General features: G+C 43.0%; 1 protein-coding gene and 1 pseudogene across 1 annotated transcript; one reads left to right on the top strand and one right to left on the bottom strand.

The window, feature by feature from the left end:
- Window positions 1–391: 391 nt before the first annotated feature.
- Window positions 392–17,436, bottom strand: LOC118376201 (WD repeat-containing protein 1-like). The gene is made up of 15 exons (XM_035762884.2): window positions 17,287–17,436; window positions 16,438–16,559; window positions 16,137–16,227; window positions 15,569–15,716; window positions 14,694–14,874; window positions 9,961–10,038; window positions 8,836–8,916; window positions 7,916–8,149; window positions 7,310–7,397; window positions 6,734–6,890; window positions 5,147–5,234; window positions 4,867–4,977; window positions 4,332–4,505; window positions 3,929–4,073; window positions 392–1,330 (listed from the first exon to the last, which is right to left on the bottom strand). The coding sequence occupies exons 1-15, from the start codon at window positions 17,300–17,302 to the stop codon at window positions 1,224–1,226; spliced, it is 1,821 nt and encodes a 606-aa protein (XP_035618777.1). The 5' UTR covers window positions 17,303–17,436; the 3' UTR covers window positions 392–1,223.
- Window positions 17,335–25,111, top strand: LOC118376203 (isocitrate dehydrogenase [NAD] subunit beta, mitochondrial-like; annotated as a pseudogene).

Raw genomic sequence — 25,111 nt, 5'->3', positions numbered from 1 at the left:
TAAATCAAGATAAATGGAGGTTCTTTTTTTAAACAAAACATTAAGGATTTTCCTTTACACTTTGACATGAGCATTGTGTGTAGATCATAAACAAAAATTGTAACCCATTTTTAGATTTACATTTTAAGGCAGCATAATGTGAGAAGTTCAAGGGGGTGTAGACTTTCTATAGGCATTGTATGTGAAAGTAATTGAGATATTTGAAATAGTATCTGAACCCAGGTCTGGGAATCAACAGGTACCAGTCATTCCACATAAGCTAGTTGGCATTAGCTAGCGAAACTAACTTCCTTCATACTGCACGCAGAGACATAGAAATGGTATGAACAATTGACAGAAACTTGCAGTATTAATTTAAACATTAGTAGCACGAAATGGACATGAGTTGCTAGAAATTAGTAACTTTTGTTTTATTGTCATTAATATCCACCCTTAGGAAAAAGTGGAAGCATCACAAAAAGAAAAAAATTATAATAAAGTAAAAAGTGTGAGACGGGAACATCGTGAGCCAAAAAGAAAAAAAATGGCAACAGTACAGGAGCTTCATTGAATAGACAGCATTTTGATTGTACACATGATTCATTTCTTTCTTGTTTTAAGTTCCTACTACTGCTCCCCCAATCACATGTGTTCCAACTACAAATCATTCTGAAAGACATTGACATTATAGAGTCAAAGAAGAGGCAAAAAAAGCTAAATACCCACTCCCATACAAATGGTAACATCAACCTCGGCTGAAAACATGAACTAACAGACAAGCACAATCGGAGGGCCATTCATTCGCAACTCAATCCCATTCAGGAATGTAACTGAAATATACCTCCATTGTCAATAAGGATCATTTTTCCCCCATAAATGTTGTCATTCCGAGTTAACAGAGTTCAGATGAAACAACTCTCCAACCACACAGGCATTTCAGTTTGAACCGACATAAGGCTGTTGCCTCTGGAATGTTGAGTTTACAATTTGTTTCCTTGACCAAAAAAGCTTGATATCAATGCACCTATTTGGGTTATTTTTCTTTGTTCGTGCATTAGTGAACCGTTTAAAAGAATCAAAGAAAAAGACTTCGTTGGGATTCTTGCTTTAGATAAGCTTTTCCCTGCAGTGACCGACACTTTCAGGGGTTGCTGACAAGAGACCAATTAGATAAATACAATATTATATGAGTAAGAGAGCGGTCTACAGTAGTCCTTGTCCCTAATGATCCGTTCTTGTACAGATCAGAATTTAAGAGTCCACTGCTTGATGCTGGCGTCATGAGAGGTGGTCACTAGCGTGTGTTCATCTATCCAGGCCAGGCCACTGACATGGTGCAACCTGTGGGCATCTGTGGAAAGGGATGCGAGAACATAAGTGATGTCATATGGCTAACATTTAAAACATTGGGAGTGAATATACAGTATGTGTTGCTGCTAAAAACTTGAGCATGTAGTTTTCCACTGGAAAGTGTGAGCATTTTAATGTATCCCTAGAACAGGGGTTCTTAACCCAAATTAGAAATTCTGTGTTTTCCTGGGACCCAAGATTAGGAAAATATGCAACTATAAATAAAAGTCTGTACATTTCATTGCCCTTATGCCTAAAACAAATGGAATATAGACAAAAATAACAATTAAATTAAACAAACAAACATGAATAGATATTTACATCGGTATTAAAAACACTCTTACACATTGTCTAGGTTGAAACTTTTGCTGTTAAAATACAATACATACTTCTATTCTGAACTGGAATAAACTGATTTATCACAGCACACAGATGTGGACAACAGAGTCCTAATAAGAGGTGTGGCTCGTTGAAGTTTTCAAAAAGCATGTATATTCTGGACTCTGTTTTTGCAAGTGCAACACTGAGGTCATACTCTTCCTGTACTGGTTTTTAAGTATGTCAGAGTTGTGAACCCTGACTCACATAGGTATGTGGTGCCAAACTGGACCAGAACATCTACTGCTTTCTCAGTCAGGCAGGCGACTGCTTCCTGCTGTAGATGAACAATCCACAATTGGGTGTTTGCCTCAAAAAGCATCTTGCCTCAGTTTATTCCAGTTAAGAATACAATTTATTGTATTGTAACAGCAACAATTACAACCCAGACAAGTTTAAAATCATTTCTACAGTAAGCTGTACAGTAGGCCTGATCATTTTCTTCCGTACTGTTACTAGGGTTGCACTATCAGTAACTAGCTTGCTTGGTGAATGTTAGCTACTACCTGTGTACAAGGCAAGGGGATTGTCTGAAAAGAGAAACGCACAGCTACGATGAGTTAGTACTGCCTTATTTCTGCTCATCATCACCTGTTATAAAATTACAACAATGCCTTGCTAGCAGACTTAAATATTCCACTGTCGAAGCACTGTTTCCTGAAGCATTCTGCCCTGTTCTCAAAGAACTCCCTGGGTTTATCATCATGCTGTGGATGTTTGGTCAGGACGTGTCATTTTATTAATTTGTTCGTTTTGAGAGCCATTACTAAGCACTTCACCGCTCAAAACACATTGTGGGCGCTCCTCGTTATAAGTTCGTATGAAAGGGAGAGAAACTCATCGCTGTATATCCGATTCATAACTATTGAGCTCAGTCAGAACTTGTGGCTAGCATGAGTCCATTTGATAACAGCGGAGAGTGATGGCGGGTGGGAATGACAAGTCATGGCTGACAGCGCTGCAGTGTGTGTCACGGAGTGATCAAGAAAACTGCAGGGAAAAAATGTGGTAAACTGCAAAGCACACGGGCATCCCCCTCTCACACAGCTGCCAAACTGACACAGTCATCCCCCTCTCACACTCGCACAGCTGCCACAGACATCCCCCTCTCACACTCGCACAGCTGCCAAACTGACGGGCATCCCCCTCTCACACTCTCACAGCTGCCAAACTGACACGGGCATCCCCCTCTCACAACTGCCAAACTGACACGGGCATCCCCCTCTCACAACTGCCAAACTGACACGGGCATCCCCCTCTCACAACTGCCAAACTGACACGGGCATCCCCCTCTCACAACTGCCAAACTGACACGGGCATCCCCCTCTCACAACTGCCAAACTGACACGGGCATCCCCCTCTCACAGCTGCCAAACTGACACGGGCATCCCCCTCTCACAGCTGCCAAACTGACACGGGCATCCCCTCTCACAGCACACACGGGCATCCCCCCTCTCACAGCTGCCAAACTGACACGGGCATCCCCTCTCACACTCACAGCTGCCAAACTGACACGGGCATCCCCCTCTCACAGCTCTGACACGGGCATCCCCCTCTCACAGCTGCCAAACTGACACGGGCATCCCCCTCTCACACTCACACAGCTGCCAAACTGACACGGGCATCCCCCGCTCACAGCTGCCAAACTGACACGGGCATCCCCCTCTCACACTCACACAGCTGCCAAACTGAGCAGAGACCGTAGATGCACTTGGCCAAATCAATTCCAATAATTAATTAAATAGTTATAAATTTACTCTGACACATCACGACCCACCATTAACAGGTACATACTTTAAGGCTGCCCTAGAATGATGGTGTCTAAGGAAGATACTACCATCTAGCGGTGGTGAAAATAATTACATTTGGGAACATTGGGGAAATTCTGCAGCAATGGTACTACAAGATACCTCCCTCGCCAGTTAGCACACACTGAAAATGTGATTTTTTTTTTCTATTATCCCAACACCCCCCCCGTACTTTTTGTAATGTTAACATTTGTTGTCCTGACAAATTAAACTACCAGCTCAAAATGGTTGCTACAGAAAGATCAGCAGTTTAAAACCCCAACCCTGTCGAGAGTGGCGACACATTATCCGAGCAACATCTTCAGTTTCCATGACTTCAAATATCTGAATACGATAACAAAGAGAGGATTTAAATAACTTCAGACACTTCTCTCTGTGGGTGTTTGCTCTCTGACAGCTATTTTGGCCCTCACCTGGGATCTTCAGCCTCTTGTCTGCATCATTCACTGTCCAAACGTAGACCATCATGTCCATTCCACCGCTGGCAAAGTGCTCATTGTCGGGGGACCAGGCCAAGGTAACTACTTTAGCGTGGTGTCCATAAAAATCATTTTTGACCTGTAGGAGGGGGATAAACAGAAATGGATACAGAATCCAACATTAAGTCTCCACTCATACTCAAATTGATGGGATGATTGTATGCATTACACTACCCCCGACTGATATTCACAAACCCAAATGGCATTTACTGTTCATTGGGCTTTAGGAATATATTTATTGTACATAATTTGAGCATTCAGGAAAATCAATATGGGACATGTTAATAGGTTATTTTTGCAAATTTTGATTGAGATGGATGCGTGGGAGACTGCATACCGAGTAATCATCCGCCACGGTGAAAACTGTGACGACCTTCTTCTCATCAGTGACGGCCAGGTAGGCTCCGTCTTTGGAGTAGGCCATGTCTGTGACTGGCCCTTTGGCCTCCATGCTCTTCCCCTCATCCTTCAGAGTGTTGCCTTGGACAGAATACAAGTGGACCTTCCCATCCTGCCGGGAGGAGGGAGAGAGGTGTCAAAGAAATACTATGGACAAGGGGAGGAATTTTGAGTAGTTAGATCCAACCCGCACCTAAATAAAATCAGCAATCAGTTGAACAACAGTGTCATTCCCTCAGAGTTTCATAGCACTGGTTAATAGTGCAGAGTGGCTGTGGATCCAACTTCTTGGGATCTTTAGTCAGCAGCACCAAAAGATCTGGAGCTTCTGCGTATCGCAAAGTGCATGTGTATAGTCAGGCTATTCAGGGAAACTGTCATTGATCCCACACTAAGATGGATCAGAAGTAGTATGATCTAACACTAAGCTATAATAGTTCCAGTTCAAATGAAGTTCCTATATGTAGACTTACTGCGCCGCCCACTGCCGCAGTGCTGCCTCCTGGGTGGATGGCTCCTGCTTCAGGCTCGTAGTCCAGACTGTCCAGCATAAACACCTTCTTCTGGTCCTTCAGCAACACCACCTGACAACCACACATTCAGTCAATATTAACACAATCCAGAACAGACAATTTAATGGTGTCACCCATATATGAATGACACAAAATACTTATTTGTGTTGACAACACTGTCTACCATACTATGATGCCGAAGTGAGATCAGTTGGCACACATTAGGAGAGGATTTTGTTACCTGTCCAATGCACACTGCCAATGTGAGCCCCCCCGTTGCTACGGAAACATGTTTAGGCTGGACGTCCATCTTTACCAGGTTGGAAGCACTGCAAAAACAAACTGTTAGTAACCACATTTCCAGCCACACCAATGGCTGGTTCTACCCTAAAAAAACAAAAAAGAGACATGAAGTTACGGTGCAATTTTATAAATGCCAACAATTTGTTAGTTCGACATGGTCAGAACTTTGTGTTGGCAATTACACGTGAAATGGCGGTGGACGCCGTTATGTGCAAACATTGATATAATAACCATTATATCAACGCTAACTTGGAGTCATACGATATGGTGTGGTCCTCCCACTACGACTCAGGAAACCAGTTTTAGGCTACAGCTGAAATAAGTTATGAACTTCACAGGGTGCTGAAAGTGAATGGTAATGAGCTTGATGCAGCTGTCCAAAAAATATCTAGGGTCTTATTTTGTTGCCATTATGATCAATGCTCGACTGACGTTGGACAAAATAAAATATTGAATTTATCCATAATCTCATGTAGACTAGCCCATCAGCAGTCTACCTGCAAACTGTTGGCTAGAGTGCACAATGCAAGAGCAGAGTGGGAACATTAGCTATTTAATGCAATAGTAGAGTTGAAAATTTGACAGAAACACACACTTCAGATTTTTATTCAGTACATGAAAACTTAAGGGAAAAAGTATATTGTGTGCACTACGTCATCACGCAGTTTTTTCTTTGCAACAACTCAGTTTGGTGGGGGGGGATCAACATGTCAATAGATTCACTATTAACTGAACATACCCTTTCCCAGAGGTGTTTTCTATTTTTTTTTACTAGGCAAGTCAGTTAAGAACAAATTCTTATTTTCAATGACGGCCTAGGAACAGTGGGCTTGAGTCACAAATATGTTGACTTGCAACTAGACTTTAACACCAATGACTTGGTCCCACCTCTGCCCTTTCCAATATCATTAATAGTGTTCAATCAAATAGATTTATGAAGCACTTTTTATATCAGCAGAAGTCAAAAAGTGCTATACAGCAACCCAGTCTAAAACCCCAAAGAGCAAGTAACGCAGCTGAAGCATTTATACCTAGAAAGGCAGGAACCTAGGAAGAAAACACACTCTTCTGGCTGTGCCAGGTAGAGATAAGAGTACATAACCATTAAGGCCAGATCGTTAAAGACATTCAAACGGTCATAGATGATCAGCAAGCTCAAATAATCAGTGTTTATAGAGCGTGCAACACGTCAGCACCTCCAGAGTAAATGTTAGTTGGCTTTTCATAGGCGAGCATTCAGAGGTCAGGTGAGAGCAGGAGGGTTGAAACAGCAGGTCCAGGACAAGGTAGCATGTCCAGTGAACAGGTGTCAAATATACATGTCACTATTGGTTTACGAATGAACACACCGAAAGTACGACATCACAACAGCTATCTTGTCCAATGACAAAAAGTGAATCTCATAAGGAAGCAGTATAATTACAAAGCTACCCTCACTAGAGATAAGAGAACTGATAAATATTTCAGTGATATCTGTATTTTAATCTCATCTACTACCTTCAGTATAGAACACTTCTGGACCCACCTGTATTCTTTCTTTGTCATGCTGGTGAAGCGGACAGTGTCATCCATGCTGCAAGTCACCAGCTGGTCGGCCTCGTCCACCGCCATCTTTGTGACAAGGTTGCTGTGGCCCTTCCCTGAGAAGCAGTTGTTCTCCCCGGTCTCGGCATCCCAGTAATGTGGAAGCCACAGTTAAGGATCGTCTGACTGACACCAGGAGAGGGCAGCAGAGCAGATCTTAACTAACACAAGGGACCATAACATTGGTGGTGTGGGCCTCTTGTTAGACTAACAGATGGATACAAGGACATCCGCAACAGTTATGTGCAGTACATTTATGTAATGGAATATAAGCAGACATGTCCATTACATTTTATGTGAGTCTTCATTAGGTGCCAATGTTGCTACTGGGTTATGAATACACAAGGCTTTGACTATTAACACTTGAGGGAATTTATTAGGCTCATTGTGTTCCAAATGCCAACTACCTAGATAAGCCCCATTCATTCAGGGGAATTGGACTGTGCAGAAAGCAGTTCATCATTAATATGCCTCAGTGTTGACACAGCATGCCTTCATTTTCCCAGTGAAAGGATATTGATGTGCCCGTCATGGCTGCCAGAGTAGATGTAAGCCCTTCCCTTGTTTTTGTGAACTGTCAAGGACTGAATGGATTTGCTGTGACCCTGTAAGGCACATAATGTGAGAGAATTGTTTAGCACAGTCAGTTAAGAACATTCATTCATTCTATTTGACTCAAGTGTCGCAGTTGTGATACTTTCAGTTTTGGCACCAATTCAGCATTTTCCATCATTGTGCAATTTCATGGGACTCTAGCAAACTGTCAAAATTAACCATTTCATTTTGAGGAATGCTGACAACCACTTGTATGCCATCTCCTTTCCTGTTACTGAACTATGTGCTTGTGTTTAGTAACGAGTGACTTGAAGACAACTTTAAAGGAAGATTATGTGATCAGGATAAAGATAATGTTTGTAGACAAGCTAAGTCAGCTAGGGACCGTTTCTGGGCAGAGCATCAATATCAGGAGATTAAGCCTGCCAGTTGTGTTCAAATTGTAAAAAATATTTAAATATTAAACACCCTCAAGCCCTGATCCTCATTCCCCAACTCTAAGATGTGTTCACACTACACCATATTGCATTCTGAAAACCCTGTCATGAGAAAGAAGGTTTAGGCTTACCTTGATGGTGCGGAGCGGCTTGTCGGGGTTGCTCTTATCCAGGTAGTTGATGTAGCCCGACAGGGATATGCTGAGCAGGTGGTCCTTCTGCCACAGGCAGCCCAGCTGCTGGTCCATGACGTCGGCGCCCATGTTGAAGGTGGTGAGGGCCATGCTGGTGCCCACATCCCACAGCTTCACAGTCTTGTCACCCGAGGCAGAGATGAGCTGGGAGCTGTCAGGGCTCCAGCTCACCTGAAGGAGAACAGGAGGAAGGAGTGGACCCAGGGTGACAAATAGGCATCACATCACTGTCGGTTATCACAATGCTTTCAGATTAAACCTGTGCCGCTATATAGTTTTTCTTTGGTAATGCAAAATGTACAGTCCCAAGCATTTTATTAAGCAGATGGCTAAGTTAATCACTACGGTCTTCCTGAGACCTGAAGTAGTCACACTGGAACTAGACATTCCAATGCTGCATTGCAGTGCATGTCCTGTTGTGGGTTAGAATCCCAGTTCAGATATGCCAGTGATGGAATACATTAGATACAGTCTAATTATCTTGTTACACTCAATCACCAATTCAAATTCCTAGAAATCAAATATTGTTGGGGGCATGCAAAGTGAAATAGTGTTTTAAAATGCAGTGGGTACAAGAAAGTTTGACTTTGTTTTCACAGGAACACATTGCACTTCTAATTTGAAAAGGAAAGCATTTAATTTAGTTTGTTTACGTTCAAGTCCCTCTAGCAACTGCATGGCAGCTTTAATCTTGACTGGGTGTTCACCCCTCAGCAGTGAAGCCTGACAAGTTATGCTGAAGAGGAAAAAGACTGATGTTTCCATTCTCAGCAGGCTAAAGTAAAAACCCAATGCCTACATATCTCAAACCACCAGGCAAAGTTGAACAATAAGAGAAACTCTGTCGAGATACTTACGGCATAGACTCCTCCTTCGTGGGCCTTTGCTCCGCCCAGAGCCCCAAGCTTCTCGCCAGTCTTTCCGTCGTATAGGAAGATCTAGGAAAACAGGGCAATTTGACAATTCTAGTAAGAACCAGTACTGTAGAGTAAAATTGAATTTCAACAGCCACGTAGAAACACCCATCTGTCTACTACTGCCCTCCAGTCAGCAATTCTTGTCAGTTCACTGGAAAGTATCTGACATAATGTGCTGAGTTACAGCTCTTTTCTACTGTACTTCTAATCCCCCGCCACCACACACATTCACTAAAATATACTGAACAAAAATATAAAACACAACATTCAACAATTTTGAGTTAGTTTATATAAGGAACTCAATTGAAATAAATTAATTAGGCCCTAATCTATGGATTTCATGACTGGACAGGGGCGCAGCCATGGGTGGGCATAGGCACACCCAATCAGAATTTGTTTTCCCCACAAAAGGGCTTAATTACAGACAAAAGTACTCCTCAGTTTCACCAGCTGTCCGGGTGGCTGTTCTCAGACGATCCCGCAGGTGAAGAAGACAGATGTGGAGGTCCCTGGGCTTGCGTGGTTACACGTGGTCTGCGGTTGAGGCCGGTCGGGTGTACTGCCATTATCTCTAAAATGACGTTGGAGACTGCTTATGGTAGAGAAATGAACATTAAATTCTGGCAACAGCTCTGGTGGACATTCCTGCAGTCAGCATGCCAAATTGCACACTCCCTCAACTTGAGACATCTGTGGCATTGTGTGACAACCTTGGAGTGGCCTTTTGTCCCCAGCACAAGGTGCACCTGTGTAATGATAATGCTTATTGATATGCCACACCTGTCAGGTGTATGGATTATCTTGGCAAAATAAGAAATGCGCACCAAATTTGATCGAATAAGCTTTTTGACCGTATGGAAAATGTCTGAAATCTTTTATTTCAGCTCATGAAACATGGGACCAACACTTTACATGTTGCGTGTATATTTTTGTTCAGTATAAAATACAATTCTCGGAGAATTAAGACAGGCTGTCAATGTTCTACCAACTGTGGTGGGTTCTGAGACCACCTTAGTGGTGCTGGGTCCCTGACCATGGAGCAGCTCTGGTAGCTAGCGGACTCACCTGACCGTCAGCGCCAGCAGTACAGAAGCGGTTCCCGTCTGGAGAGAAACGCACGCAGTTGACAAACCGGCTGTGGTCCTAGGATGGGGTAGGGGATTGTTAGAGACTTGAGCTTTTCCAAAACAAAGGACTATTATTGATTTTCTGGTTAATTTAAGAAAGCAACATTTGTATATTAGTTGTTGTCTATCAATTATACTGTCAAGTTTAAGTCTCTTAAATATTGCAAGTAATTTGACAGTTACCTGACTAACTCATTGTGCCAGCTTTCTAAAAAAAAAAAAAAAATAAAAAAAAAAAAAAGCAATAATATACAGAACTATGCCCCATTCAAAAGAAAATGAAGAACAGATATAACCCTTGGTTCACTCCAGACCAGACTGCCCTTGACCAGCACAAAAACTTGCTGTGGCGGACTGCAATAGCATCGAATAGTCCCCACGATATGCAACTGTTCAGGGAAGTCAGGAACCAATACACGCAGGTCAGTCAGGAAAGCAAAGGCCAGTATTTTCAAGCAGAAATTCGCATCTGGAAGCTATAACTCTAAAAGGTTTTGGGACACTAAAGTCCATGAAGAACAAGAGCACCTCCTCCCAGCTGCCCACTGCACTGAGTCTAGGTAACACGGTCACCACTGATAAATCCATGATAATCGAACATTTCAATAAGCATTTCTCAACAGCTGGCCATGCCTTCCTCCTGGCTACTCCAACCCCGGCCAACAGCTCCGCCTCACCCGCAGCTACTCGCCCAAGCCTCCCAGCTTCTCCTTCACCCAAATCCAGACAGCAGATGTCCTGAAAGAGCTGCAACCTGGACCCGTACAAATCAGCTGGGCAAGACAATCTGGACCCTCTCTTTCTAAAACTATCCACCGCCATTGTTCCAACCCCTATTACCAGCCTGTTGAACCTCTTTCATATCGTCCAAGATCCATAAAGATTGGAAAGCTGCTGTGGTCATCACTCTCTTCAAAGGGGGTGATACCCTAGACCCAAACTGTTACAGACCTATATCCATCATGCCCTGCCTATCCAAAGTCTTCGAAAGCCAAGTTAATAAAACAGATCACTGACCACTTCGAATCCCACCGTACCTTCTACGCTGTGCAATCCGGCTTCTGAGCCGGTCACGGATGCACCTCAACCCCGCTCAAGGTACTAAACGATATCATAACCGCCATCGATAAAGGACAGTACTGTACAGCAGTCTTCATCAACCTGGCCAAGGCTTTTGACTCTCAATCACCATATTCTTATCGGCAGACTCAATAGCCTTGGTTTTTCTAATGACTGCCTCGCCTGGTTCACCAACTACTTTGCAAACAGAGTTCAGGGAGTCAAGTCGGAGGGCATGTTGTCCAGACAACAAGTAGTAGCTCTACTTGCACATCATAATCTGCTCATTTATCACTCCAGTGTTAATCTGCTAAATTGTAGTTATTCCCTCCTACGGCCTATTTATTGCCTACCTTCTCGTGCCTTTTGGACACACTGTATATAGACTTTATTTTTTCTACTGTGTCATTGACTGGTTTATTGTTTACACCATGTGTAACTGTGTCACACTGCTTTGCTTTAACCTACCTTTAGATTTGAATTCTGTAATGTATTGATTGTTGTTTCTCCACCCCCACCCAATATTTCTTTGCTAAATTTGCCTAATGGGACTAAAATGTGGATTTATAAGCTCTAAATGTGTATGGACTTGGCCCAAGACCACAAACAGTGACTGGTGGCAGCCTGTAGCAAACCCTAATCCAGACACATCATCCCAAAACTGCAAAAAAGCTGACTGCTCCAAGGCAGGTAGTGTTTGCTAAGCATAATGCACCAAAAAAACTTTTTTAAAGGATACTTATTGAAAAAGTTGAGGTCAGTCTGTACGAACCTCAACTTGCAGTTGACACCATGTGAAAGTACATAAAACACTGATCCTGAGAAACACTCAAAAAAAGTAGTCAAGAATGTACCGTGCGTTTGGAAAGTATTCAAACCCCTCAACGCATTGTTACATTAGACTTACTAAAATAGATTGCAATCTACATACAATGACAAAGCAAAAACTGATTTATCAAATGTACGCAAATTTAAAAATGAACTGAAATATTACATTTACATAACTATTTAGACCTTTTACTCAGTACTTTGTTGAAGCACCTTGGCAGCGAGTCTTCTTTGGCATGACGCAACAAGCTTGGCAAACCTGTATTTGGAGAGTTCCTCCCATTCTTATCTGCAGATCCTCTCAAGCTGTGTCAGGTTGGATGGGGAGCGCCACTGCACAGCTATTTTCAGGTCTCTCAAGAGCTGTTCCATCAAGTTCAAGTCCGGGCTCTGGCTTGGCCACTCAAGGACATTCGAGACTTGGCCCGAAGCCACTCCTGCATTGTCTTGGCTGTGTGAGTAATTGTCCTGTTGGAAGGTGAACCTCACCCCAGTCTGATGTCCTGAGCATTCTGGAGCAGGTTCAGCAAGGATCTCCCTGAACTTTGCTCTGTTCATCTTACCCTCAATCCTGACTAGTCTCCCAGTCTCTGAAAAACATCCCCACAGCATGATGCTGCCACCACCATGCTTCACCACAGGGATGGTGCAAGGTTTCCTCCAGGCGTGATGGTTGGCATTCAGACCAAAGAGATCAATCTTGGTTTCATCAGACCAGAGAATCTTGTTTCTCATGGTCGGAGAGAACTTTAGGTGCTTTTTGGCAAAATCCAAGCGGGCTGCAATGTGCCTTTTACTGAAGAGTGGCTTCCGTCTAGCCACTACCATAAAGGCCTGATTGGTGGAGTGCGGCAGAGATGGTTGTCCTTCTGGACAGTTCTCCCATCTCCACAGAGGAACTCTGGAGCCCTGTCAAAGTGACCATCCGGTTCTTGGGCACCTCCCTCACCAAGGCCGTTCTCCCCTGAACTGCTCAGTTTAGCCGGGCAGCTAGCTCTAGGAAGAGTCTTGGTGGTTCCGAACTGCTCACATTTAAGAATGATGGAGGTCACAGTGTTCTTGACGACTGTCAATGCTGCACACATTTTTTGGTACCCTTCCCCAGATCTGTGCCTTGACACAATCCTGTCTCTGAGCTCTACCATGGCTTGTTTTTTTCTCTGACATGCACTGTCAACTGTGGAGCTTATATAGAGACTTACCAAACCATGTCCAATCAATTGAATTTACCAGAGGTGGACTCCAGTCAAGTTGTAGATGATCAATGGAAACAGGATGCACCAGAGCTCAATTTCAAGTGTCATAGCAAAGTGTCAGTTTTATTTATTTTTTGCAAAAAATGTATACAAATAAATTTAAAAAAAGTTGTCATTGTGTGTAGATTTATGAGGAAGAAATCCATTGAATCCTTTTTAGAATAAGGTTAGAAGATACAACATTGAAAAGGTCAAGTGGTCCAAATAAACTGTAAATGCATAGGCCCAAGAGCAGAGTGTAGTTCACCTTGACTACAATATTGTCAATATGTTCACTAGAGTGTTCTTTGCTGTTCTGGAACCCTCTTTAAATTAGAAATGGGGGATACAGTAGAATATTAATCGGATGTACCCGCACCAAAATTCCGACGCACACTGATACGTTCCATGGTCAACAAATGTATGGCTTCCCAGTGGTTTAAATTACTACTTAAGTCAATTTTGGGGGTCTGTACTTTACTATAAAAAAAATATATATATATTTTTACTACATACATTTACTTTTTACTACAGGTACTTTTTACTACATACATTTTCCATGACACTCTAAAGTACTCATTATATTTTGAAAGCTTAGCAAGACATGAAAATGGTCCAATTCAGACTCATCAAGACAACATCTTTGGTCATCCCTACTGCCTTTGATCTGGCGGACTCACTAAACAAAAATGCTTAATTTGTAAAGGTGTTGGGGTGTGCCCCTGGCTATCCGTAAATAGAAATGGTGCCGTATGGTTTGTTTATATAGTGAATTTGAAATGGTTTATATACTTAAGTATATTATAAACCAAATACCTTGACTTACCCAGTAAATAACTACTTGAGTGACTCACTTTTACTTTAGTAACCTTTTATTAAGTTCTCTTTCATCTTTTACTCAAGTATGACAATTGAGTATTTTTCCCACCGTGACTTCCGTCCGTGCTCACGACAGGGCTAACCGAGTGAAAAGGTCTGTAGTACCAAAAGGAAATATTATTTTTTTTTGTTGTAAAAATCAAGAATCAATTCCCAAATGTCTTCAGAAATGGCAGTCACATTGGCCTTTTCTAATTTGGGGGAAATTCTGTACTCTGACCTCTCTCTGTAACTCACAAACCGATAAGTGGTCAAGTGGAGTGTCAATTAGTTAGTAGGCAAATGGAAAACTGTCCTCCCCAATAGCCTCCTTTTGGCAAGGAACAAGTATATCCGACCAGAGTCCTTTTACCGAAGAGTTATGAAATCTCCCACCCCCCTTGAATCAGCTAATTGCTTTCTTGTAGGAGAAAAGCTTGCAAACATTTAAAAACGATATGCTATGTATCCTTTTATCTACAAAATGTCTTGCACAACTAGCAAAATTTGATATCACTTCATACATTTTGGGATTACACCCTGTAAACGTTATTTGCCTGATGCACAATTGGAGTAGTAATTTCATACAAGCACATTTGTCCACTTCCCCTCGCCACCTCTGCTCGATTACCTTTTTCTAAAAAAGGGAGGCCAGAGACGAGTTGAGACTCATTGAGAAAAGGTCACTCACTGTGCTTGAGAACTTGAACTTGAAAGGGGGTCCCTCAAAGAAGGCCCCACAGTTGTCATCACTACCGGTGATGAGGCGGTAGGGGCGAGTCTGCTTGATGTCCACGCTGTTGATGATTTTGGAGTGGCCCGAGATCTCACCCACTGAGGAGCCAGTGTCCCACAGGAACACAGCCCCAAACCTGTAAGGAAGAACACACACATTCAAAGTGGGACAGGACATGATGCAATGCAAAATGTGCAGCGATTCACTAGATAGAAGCAAATCATTCATAATTCATAAGTGCATAGATGAAAGAGACAACCTTATCTAAGTTTTAGGAGAGTTATGAAAGTCTTGGGTGAAGGGTGTTTTTGAATTAATCTTCTGACGTCCGGAAACTCATTTTAAAGGGGTTCAAGCAATGTCTAGTAATTGAATATTCAATTCATGTCAGATACTGGAATGTTTACAACAGGGTTAGTCACTAGAGTTGAGAGCTGCTGCCCCAACATACTGGGGACATGTTCAGAAGACAAAACGGGACGAAGCAATTGAACAAAAGGAGGCATCATCTGAACATACCCACTAAGGATGTTAATTTTAGTTTCAAAAGAGTTTGGCATATGCCTATTTGAACACAACCCTGATTCGGCTGATCATGATTCTATAATTCATGGACATGTTATTGCTGATGTGGAACAAAAACCTGCACACCCCATAACGCGTTGACAGCAGACATAAAGCTTATGCAATCCTCTAGGACGTACAACCATTGTTCACCAAAGTGTAAATGCTGCACTGTTAGCAGGACCCGAGCTCTTATTTGGAAGATAACGGTTCAGGCACCATGTCCCTGTCCTGCATTTGGTCTGAACTAGGCCCTACAGACTTACTTCTCACGTCCCTCTCCCACACAAGCAATCCTTTTGCTGTCCTCAGTCCAGGCGATGTCCTTGATTTTGCCCCCAAAAGGCTGGTACTCGTACTTCAGAAGGTGCTCTTTCTGGGTAGTGTCCCAGATACGGATCTTACCAGACACATCTGTAGGAAACATATTTGAACGTTGTAGATATGGCATCACTACCATAAAAATGATCTCTGCCCATTTGGCTTTGTGCAAATAAGATGTTCTCCACAGAAACCACATGCATGAGAAGACCAGGTACAGGTCTTGTCACTATTCACAATTAAGACAAATCCATTGACAGACGAGAGCCGAGTGAATTTGAAAAAGCATTCACGTTTCTTGGCATGTTTTATGATAAGACATGATTTATTAGGATCCCATTAGCCAACGCCAATAGCTAGTCTTACTGGAGTCCGACAACAAAAAAGTCAGGACAAAAAAACAAAAATACTACAATTAAAATACATTAACATGTAGTGTCTGTGTGTGTGCATCTATCAGTTACACATACATGTTAGTACATACACACAAGTAGGTCATAAATATCTAGCTACCTCCAGACGCAATGTAGAAGCCACTGGGAGCATACTTGGCAACAGTAACTTGATGAGGGTGCTCGGTGTAGATGTCAGCTATGGCAGGGTTCTGTCAGAAATGAAGGCAAAGCTTGAACATTAGTACAGGTTCTCACACACAATATAGACTCGGGAAGAGGTTAAATACTTTAATAAAATCTGACCAGCCCAGTTCACACGTTTTACTGTACATGAACACACCCAAATATAGGCCTGTGAGTTTCAGGTTATCAGATGCCAACAATGTCAAGTGATATGTCCATTAGATTTAAGGAATTACATCTATGTTCCTGATGATGACACTCTTCCCATTGGTGTAGAGGAAGTTGTTGCCTTTGGGATCTCCACCAAGGACTTTGGCAACTCCTCGTTCCATCTGCGGGAGGCTGGCAAATACATGCTCTGTGTGAACGGCAAGGAAATGTGTATTATTAATAATAACAACATCATCTAAGTTAGTCTAGGCATTGACCTATTTGGTTGGTTAAAAAAAACACACATTAAGATCAGCCTACAGCAGCTGTAAAAACTAACAAATCAAAACTACACTTCAATCAATTAATACAAACTAAATGACACTGCTTCTATTATGTATGATGCCAGGCCTCTGAAATGCATAGCAGACGACCTGTAATAGCAGTCTGTCACAAAGACAATAAATAGGTCTTCATGTACCTCTGCTTTTAGCTGATACATTAACTACACGTTAGCAGATAAGTGTAAAATATGCATACGACTGTGTAGTGTTACTAAAATCACCCACACTCAGTGACATGTCAACACTGCGTTGCATATTTCGTGCAGAAATCGAGTGCCATATTTCCTTCAAACAATTTCAAAACAGTGTAGGTTCCCTTTCAAGCTCCATCCAATGAGAGGAAACTCTTATGAATACGTGGCTATTTACCTAGTTACAGAAGAACTTTGGCAGGGGTGTGATGTCTCAAGACAAGAAATGTGATTGAAAATGCAGAAGAATGGGCGAGGTTAGTGCTTACACACGTAGTTACAGTAGCTAGCTAACGTTAGCTGTTTCTCTGTGGTGAAGCACTCATTGTACTAAGGGAACGATTAAAGGTCCATCTTTAATGTATATTATTTAAAAAATGAAACTAATAAAACTACTTACTCAAATCATAGGTCATATTCGCAGATTTTGTATTAATTCCTCCGATGAATGAAACGCCAAACCTCCCTTATCCACCGGCAGTTCTGGACTCTGCTAATCGCACAAACACGGAAGCTTACGGCACTCTCCGTATGCCTGGCTTTGCCCATATATAGTAAACTCAGCTTCGACGCGAGCAGCTGTCGCCCGCTAGACTTGCGCTTACTTGCCTGTCGAGGAAATGACGTTACCTTGAATAGTCAAGTAATTCAAGAAGATACCCAACAAGGTAAATAAATGACACTTTTCCCTAGAGGTTATGGAATCGATGTGATGACAAATAGGTAAAAATAACTATTTTAAGACCTAACACACTTATACAGCTATGCAAGCATCAGCACTGGGTGTGGGGATGGGGGATCCCCAGCACAGGCGGCTGGTGGCACCTTAATTGGGTAGGACAGGCTCATTGTAATGACTGGAACGGAATTCATGAAACGTATCAAACACATGGTTTCTATGTTTTACATTTGAACAATTTAGCACAGGGTTTCCCAAACTCAGTCCTGGGCCGCGAGTCCTGTTTCTAAATGTAACGGGTGTGAAACGGCTAGCATAGTTATCGGTGGTGCGCGCTGAATAGCGTTTCGATCGGTGACGTCACTTGCTCTGAGACCTTGAAGTAGTGGTTCCCCTTGCACCGCAAGAGCCGTGGCTTTTGTGGAGCGATGGGTAACGATGCTTCGTGGGTGACTGTTGTTGATGTGTGCAGAGGGTCCCTGGATCGCGCCCGGGTATGGGCGAGGGGACGGTCTAAAGTTATACTGTTACATAAACACTACCTCATTGTTGTGGATGCTACCATGATTACGGATAGTCCTGAATGAATCGTGAATAATGATGAGTGAGAAAGTTACAGACGCATACCCCAAAAAAATGCTAACCTTGCACCATTACAATAACACGGGAGTTTAGTTTGACGCAATCATTGCGTGTTAGGAATATTTTATTTTTAATTTATTTTTACTAGGCAAGTCAGTTAAGAACAAATTCTTATTTTCAACGACGGCCTAGGAACAGTGGGTTAACTGCCTGTTCAGGGGCAGAACGACAAATTTGTACCTTGTCAGCTCAGGGATTCGAACTTGCAACCTTTCGGTTACTAGTCCAACGCTCTAACCACTAGGCACCTATGGAACTAAATAATATGGAACTAAATACTAAACTTTTGACCTACTTCAAATACGTGAATTTGTCCCCCTAAAATGTGGGGGGTTATGTACAAAGCGTGCTTTAATTTCTAAACGGTTCACCTGATATGGACGAAAATACCCTCAAATTACAGCTTTAAACTCATAGTCATTGTATCATTTCAAATCCAAAGTGCTGGAGTGCAGAGCGGTCACGTGTGTTTGCAAGGCAGCTGTCCCGAGTTCGAGCCAGGTATGATGAGCCGGATTTGGGGGAAGTGGTACTCGCTAAGCAAGCAGTGTGATGTCCCTGGCAATTGTTCTGTGACCCGGATCTGCAGTTGCGTTCAGATCAACCGCGAGTTTGGGGGATGAATGTAGCCGATGGAGATTTTTTAAACTCATTCCTCAGCCTGAAATGTTGCCCCTTTGCACCTTTGACGAAGGCTTTGTTCGGTGGCGCAATGTGTTGTAATGCTTTAGGAGGGCGGTCACATGTGTTTGCCAGGCAGATGTCGGAAGTTCGAGCTAGGTATGAGATGGATTGGATCGGGGGGAAGTGGTTCTAGCCAAACAAGCAGCGTGACTTTCTTTACACGCATACCGATACAAACAGATTCCTGCTTGTTAGCTTTCTTGGAGTACATCAGGCTCTGTTGGACCCTAGCGTGGCAGGTTCAAATCACGCCTCCCGTCTCAGAATCTTACACGGGTACTACATCATGCATTATTGCAACCCTCCGGGATTAGTGACAGGGTTTCTGAAACTACATCCACCTTGGTCTCAAATTTCTGTGAAAAATGACAAATATTTGCCCCTTATAAAGAGGTCTCCTTGGCCCTACTAATTTGACTGAACTGTCTACTCTGCTGAAGTTGAAAATATTAGGACGAACTGCAACTCCAATCCACTAGGTGGCGTCTGTATCTCGCTCACATGGTTGCTCAGTCCAACTATTCCACCAAAGAATAATCAACGTTTCTAGCCTGTCAAGACAAAGCTAATTTCCTCCACATTCTCTTTGGTTTGGTGATGGCGATGGATGCTGCCTTAAGTCGGTAGATAATGTTTACAGCCATCAAGTTGTGGACAAATTGTTTCGTGTAAAACCCTTCGTTGTTGCTATTGGGGACAGCCGTTTTATTAGAAACTGCTTGACATAAATTCATTTAATCACCAATGCGATAGGAGGATGATGATAGCTGGTGTTAGCTAACTTGGCTAGCTAGTAGCTACTGATAGAACAATACCAATCTTTGACACTAACGTTATCTGTGATTGTGTGTTATCAGCTTCAGAAATACACAGTGTCAGCTAGCCTAAACCTAATTTTTGCAGCCTGATAAACCAATTGGGCTGTCTTCTGATACGAGAGTAAAGTTAGCTCAAATGGATTATTATAGCCTGTCGCTTCATAGTGTAAAACGTTCTGAATTATGTCCCCCTTATCCTATCATCAAGGTACATGACACTTATTCAGAATTGTCTTCATGCCTGAACACGGTCCAGTTTTATAGTGTAATTGGTGGGGGGACCATGCCTCTGGTCTAAGCAACCCCCATTGTCTTTAAGTTGTATTGACACGGTGATGCCATCAGATGAGACATTCAGATAATGCATACTTTCTATGGTAGGCCTAATTTACTATTGTGTCCTGTTCTAGGGCCTGACTGGCACTGGCCCGCGGTGGCAGCAGCTGGATGCCTGGCCCCACAGTATGACCGCCTGTCTGGGTGTGCCCAAGGTGCCGATGCCACCTTCACGGTCACCGTGGTGCCCAGGGATGGAGTGGGACCTGAGCTGATGACTGCTGTCAGGGAGGTTTTCAAGGTATGTATATTATGGTGGCTCCTTTTCTCAAGTCTGATCAGGAGAGGTGATGTGTTTTTCAAATATGAAATTTGGTTTCCTGCAGCATTAGTGACAATGCATATTCTACATGGCATTAGCAAGCTAGCTTGTTTTACAATGGGCAAAAAGTTTCCATGTGACTTGCGCTGCTGTGTCACAATACCTGGTACTCTGGTCCTGGACCTTGAACCCGCTACTCACCAGGTCAATTATTTGTTTCAGCCAGGGTTTGTTTGTGTTTCACACGTGCTTTATAGCATGTATTAAGGTACCAGAATCCAGATCACACAGAGATATGTGAAAGTGCCTTAAGAGTGCATTGGTGTGGGTGTCTGGTCCCTCTGTTGACATTTACCTAACTAACTCCTCTCCTTGGCACATTCCACTCCAAATATCCTATTACTTTGCTTTCACCACACCTACCCCCAAGCTCATGAACCTCTCTTGGTGCCCCCCACCCAAACACTCAAGACCGGATTGTCACTTTTCCGCACATGGTAAACACACACAGCATGTTGCCCATGTGGGAACGGAGCTCACTGTCTTGATATTGCCTGCACCGTGCTTCAAGCATGCTCTGAGCTCAATCCAATATTTTCTGTGTTCAATGATTCAATGATATTCAGTTATTTTAGCCCATTTGCTCACTCCTTTATTCATTCATCTGCAATATATCCATCCTGTTTCTCATCCCTGTCTTATCTCCTTGTTTCTAGCCTTAAACCTGCCTTTCCATCCCCCTCCAGGCGGCTGACCTCCCAGTGGAGTTTGAGGAGTTTCACCTGAGTGAGGAGCAGCACATGGACAGCAACGAGAAGCTGCAGCAGGTGTTAGCCTCCATGAAGACCAACAGGGTGGCCATGAAAGGTAACCGACTTGTCTCCTCTCATTTCCTATGCAGGAGATTTGCTTCCACTTGAATGCTTTTATCAGATCAGTGTGTTCTGACTGGGTTTTATTTTCTGTCTGTGTAGGAAAGATTAACACCCCCGTGGAGTTTAAAGGGGAGCTGGCTGGCTTTGAGATGAAAATCAGGTAAGGCAATATTAGATCTAACGCCACCACAATTCTTACTGGAGCAAGCCAACACAATCAATCAATGAATATTGTAAGGTTATGGGAACTAGTGCATGGGGTCCTCAACCACTATATGAGAAAGTCCAGTCACACAAATTTCCTCGGTGGCAAAGGTCCGGATTGATATTATCTTTATTGACAGAGCAACAAACCCCCCTTTCCCTACCCCAAATTGTTCACACACCCTTTTGTTGGAATGAAACATTTGCAGTTCAAAGCTAATTTCCTGCAATTCTACACATTTTGCCATGTCTTGTGTGTTATAAGATACCTGAGTACACAAAATCAATGTGGGCACATAATCTGGGTGTGATAACTACAAGATAGGCCACCTTGCATACCTAGGTAACATGGGATTCGTTTATCAACTGGGAGTTTCTGACAGGATATAGCTCTAAGGTCTGTCAGTTCAAATCAAAGTTTATTTGTCACGTGCACCGAATTCAACAGTGAAATGCTTACTTACAGGCTCTAATCAAGTGCAAAAAGGTGTTAGGTGAACAATAGGTAAGTAAAGAAATAAAAACAACAGTGAAAAACAGTTGCGAGGCTACATACTGACACCGGTTAGTCAGGCTGATTGAGGTAGTATGTAGATATGGTTAAATTGACTATGCATATATGATGAACAGAGAATAGCAGTAGTGTAAAAGAGGTGTTGGGGGGGGGGGCACACAATGCAAATAGCCCGGTTAGCCAATGTGCGGGAGCACTGGTTGGTCGGGCCAATTGAGGTAGTATGTACATGAATGTATAGTTAAAGGGACTATGCATATATGTTAAACAGAGTAGCAGCATAAGTGTAAAGGGGGGGGGGGCACACAATGCAAATAGTCCAGGTAGCCATTTGATTTACCTAGTCAGGAGTCTTATGGCTTGGGGGTAAAAACTGTTGATAAGCCTCTTTGTCCTAGACTTGGCACTCCGGTACCGCTTGCCAGTCTATGGCTGGGGTCTTTGACAATTTTTAGGGCCTTCCTCTGACACTTCCTGGTATAGAGGTTCTAGATGGCAGGCAGCTTAGCCCCAGTGATGTACTGGGCTGTACGCACTACCCTCTGTAGTGCCTTGCGGTCGGAGGCCGAGTAATTACCAGCCAGTGATGCAACCAGTCAGGCAGGATGCTCTCAATGTTGCAGCTGTAGAACCTTTTGAGGATCTGAGGACCCATGCCAAATATTTTTTGTTTCCTGAAGGGGAATAGGCTTTGTCGTGCCCTCTTCATGACTGTCTTGGTGTGTTTGGACCATTCTAGTTTGTTGGTGATGTGGACACCAAGGATCTTGAAGCTCTCAACCTGTTCCAATACAGCCCCGTTGATGAGAATGGGGGTGTGCTTGGTCCTCCTTTTCCTGTAGTCCACAATCATCTCCTTTAATCTTAGTTACGTTGAAGGACAGGTTATTATTCTGGCACCACCCGGCCAGGTCTCTGTTAATAACACGAGGAAAACTGCCCATGCACTAACCAATTTTGAAATTGCATCTTGTGCATTCTATTACAACTTTCAACCATATTCATTTGAAGCCTGACTTGAATTCCCTTAGATTTCTTTCTTGGTATTGACCCTGTTCTGGTTCTGGGCCATGGTTCACATGTTGTATGGCTGTTCTAGTGTGTGCGTGTGGCTGGCTGGTTGGCTGATCTCATTAATGAAGCTCTCCTCAGGCGTAGACTGGACCTGTTTGCCAACGTGGTCCATGTGAACAGCCTGCCTGGCTATAGCACCCGCCACAGCAACCTTGTCATTATCCGAGAGCAGACCGAGGGAGAGTACAGCTATCTGGATCACGAGATACATCACATTTTGCCATGCAACCAAACAATGGGTGTGTTTTTATTTTAGCTCACCTAGGGTGCCAGTTAGGTGGATTTTTTTTTTCTCTCCAATTTTAGGACATTTCATTGGTAGTGCTGAGCAATTAACTGAATTTAAAAAAAATATATATATAAATAAATAAATAAATAATAATTGTGAGCTCAATGTGCACATTGCACAGTTTCTTTAGAGATAAATCAGATCAAGCGCAAAACAGAGTTGTAGTTTCCAACAGGCCAATATTTGACATAGATTAGTACAGAAAACATGGTCATTAACTGCAATGACCATAATCCATTGCGCTCCTACTTGTCCAGTCTGTTTCTTTTACGCCTGCTATGTTAGGTTAGTGTGGGACAGATGCAGAGAGGAGACCGAAGAATGCACGATTAAGAGGGATGGAGAGCAGTTGCTTAGATCATGTATTTTCAGGTAGATACCTCCAAGTGATTTGATAGTCGGTATTCAGCAGTCATAAAAGTATGCCTTATTTACTTTGAAGAACTACTAAAATAGTGATTTTGTCAGACAGCATAGGCAGCAGCACTATAGAGGGGAGATGATGACATGGAATGAAATAAGTCATCAAATAAAACATGTAATAGACACAACTGATATTTTATTAAAGTTATGTGAGTAAATGGTTAATAAGTGATAAGCAGTAATGGGCAGTCACTACCATCATTGTACTTTTATTCATTGTTTTATTCAGCAGTCAACCAACATAATGCATACTGATATATATTTTTTAATTATTTAACCGAAACCAAACCGACTTCAAAAAGCATTAATTGGTCAGCACTTCGAGGGAAATCTCCACTCACCCTGTGGGGTCTGGCTAGCTAAAGTCGATTGACTCGGTCCTGATGGAAATCTTACCATGTTTTTGATTAGTTTGTTGTATGACTAATACACATTGAAATCATGCATGAGGCATTGTACACTGGAAAGAACACGATGACCACATATGTAAGCGCTTTAACAACATGGTCAAACCACGGTCTGATGGAAGTTTGTCCTGATCTGAACTTTGTGCTTTCTGTCTCTCAGAGTGTGCCTGGAGTGATCGAATGTCTGAAGATTATCACCAGGGAGTTTGCCTTCGACTATGCCACCAAGAAGGGTCACGGCAGTCCACAAGGCCAACATCATGTGAGTCTTGGTGCCAGAAACAACCTTTTTTTAAAGGCTTCTACACATCTATCCAACTACAGCCAAGGATTTAGTCTCCTTCTGCCTTTCTACAGAAATCGTGCAGATGGCCTGTTCCTACAGTGCTGTGCCGAGGTGGCAGAGCTGTATCCCAAGATCAAATACGACAACCTTATTATAGACAACTGTTGCATGCAGGTACGCCCCACCTCTCTCTCACACTCTTACTTACTGCTTCTCTCTCTCTCTAGCTGGTCCAGAACCCATACCAGTTTGACGTGCTGGTGATGCCCAACCTCTATGGCAACATCATTGACAACCTGGCAGCTGGGCTGGTCGACGGGGCAGGAGTGGTCCCAGGAGAGAGCTATAGTGCAGAGTACGCCTTGTTTGAGACTGTGAGTGTCCAGGAGTCTGCCTGAGATCCAACTTAACCAGTCCGCTGCAATCATACACTAGTTACATTGCAGACCCAAGCATAGATAAAATGGCCTGAGAAATGTAATGGCCTCCGTCTCAGGGAGCGTGACACCCCTTTGCCCTGGCTGTGGGCAGGAACATCGGCAACCCCACGGCCATGCTGCTCAGCACTGCCAACATGCTCCATCATCTCAAGTGAGTGGGCACTGCTTCCAATGGGATTTGTGCTCGGGTGTGTGTGGACTAACCTCAAATGACTGTTTTGTGATAGCTTGGAATACAAACTGCAACATGTTGTCAGACGCTGTCCGGAGGGTCATCAAACAGGGAAGGTAA

Source organism: Oncorhynchus keta, chromosome 21, assembly GCF_023373465.1.
Source record: "Oncorhynchus keta strain PuntledgeMale-10-30-2019 chromosome 21, Oket_V2, whole genome shotgun sequence".
NCBI classification, from domain to species: Eukaryota; Metazoa; Chordata; class Actinopteri; order Salmoniformes; family Salmonidae; genus Oncorhynchus; species Oncorhynchus keta.
Note: the sequence above shows the minus strand (reverse complement) of the source record. Positions and strands in the feature narration are given on the sequence as shown.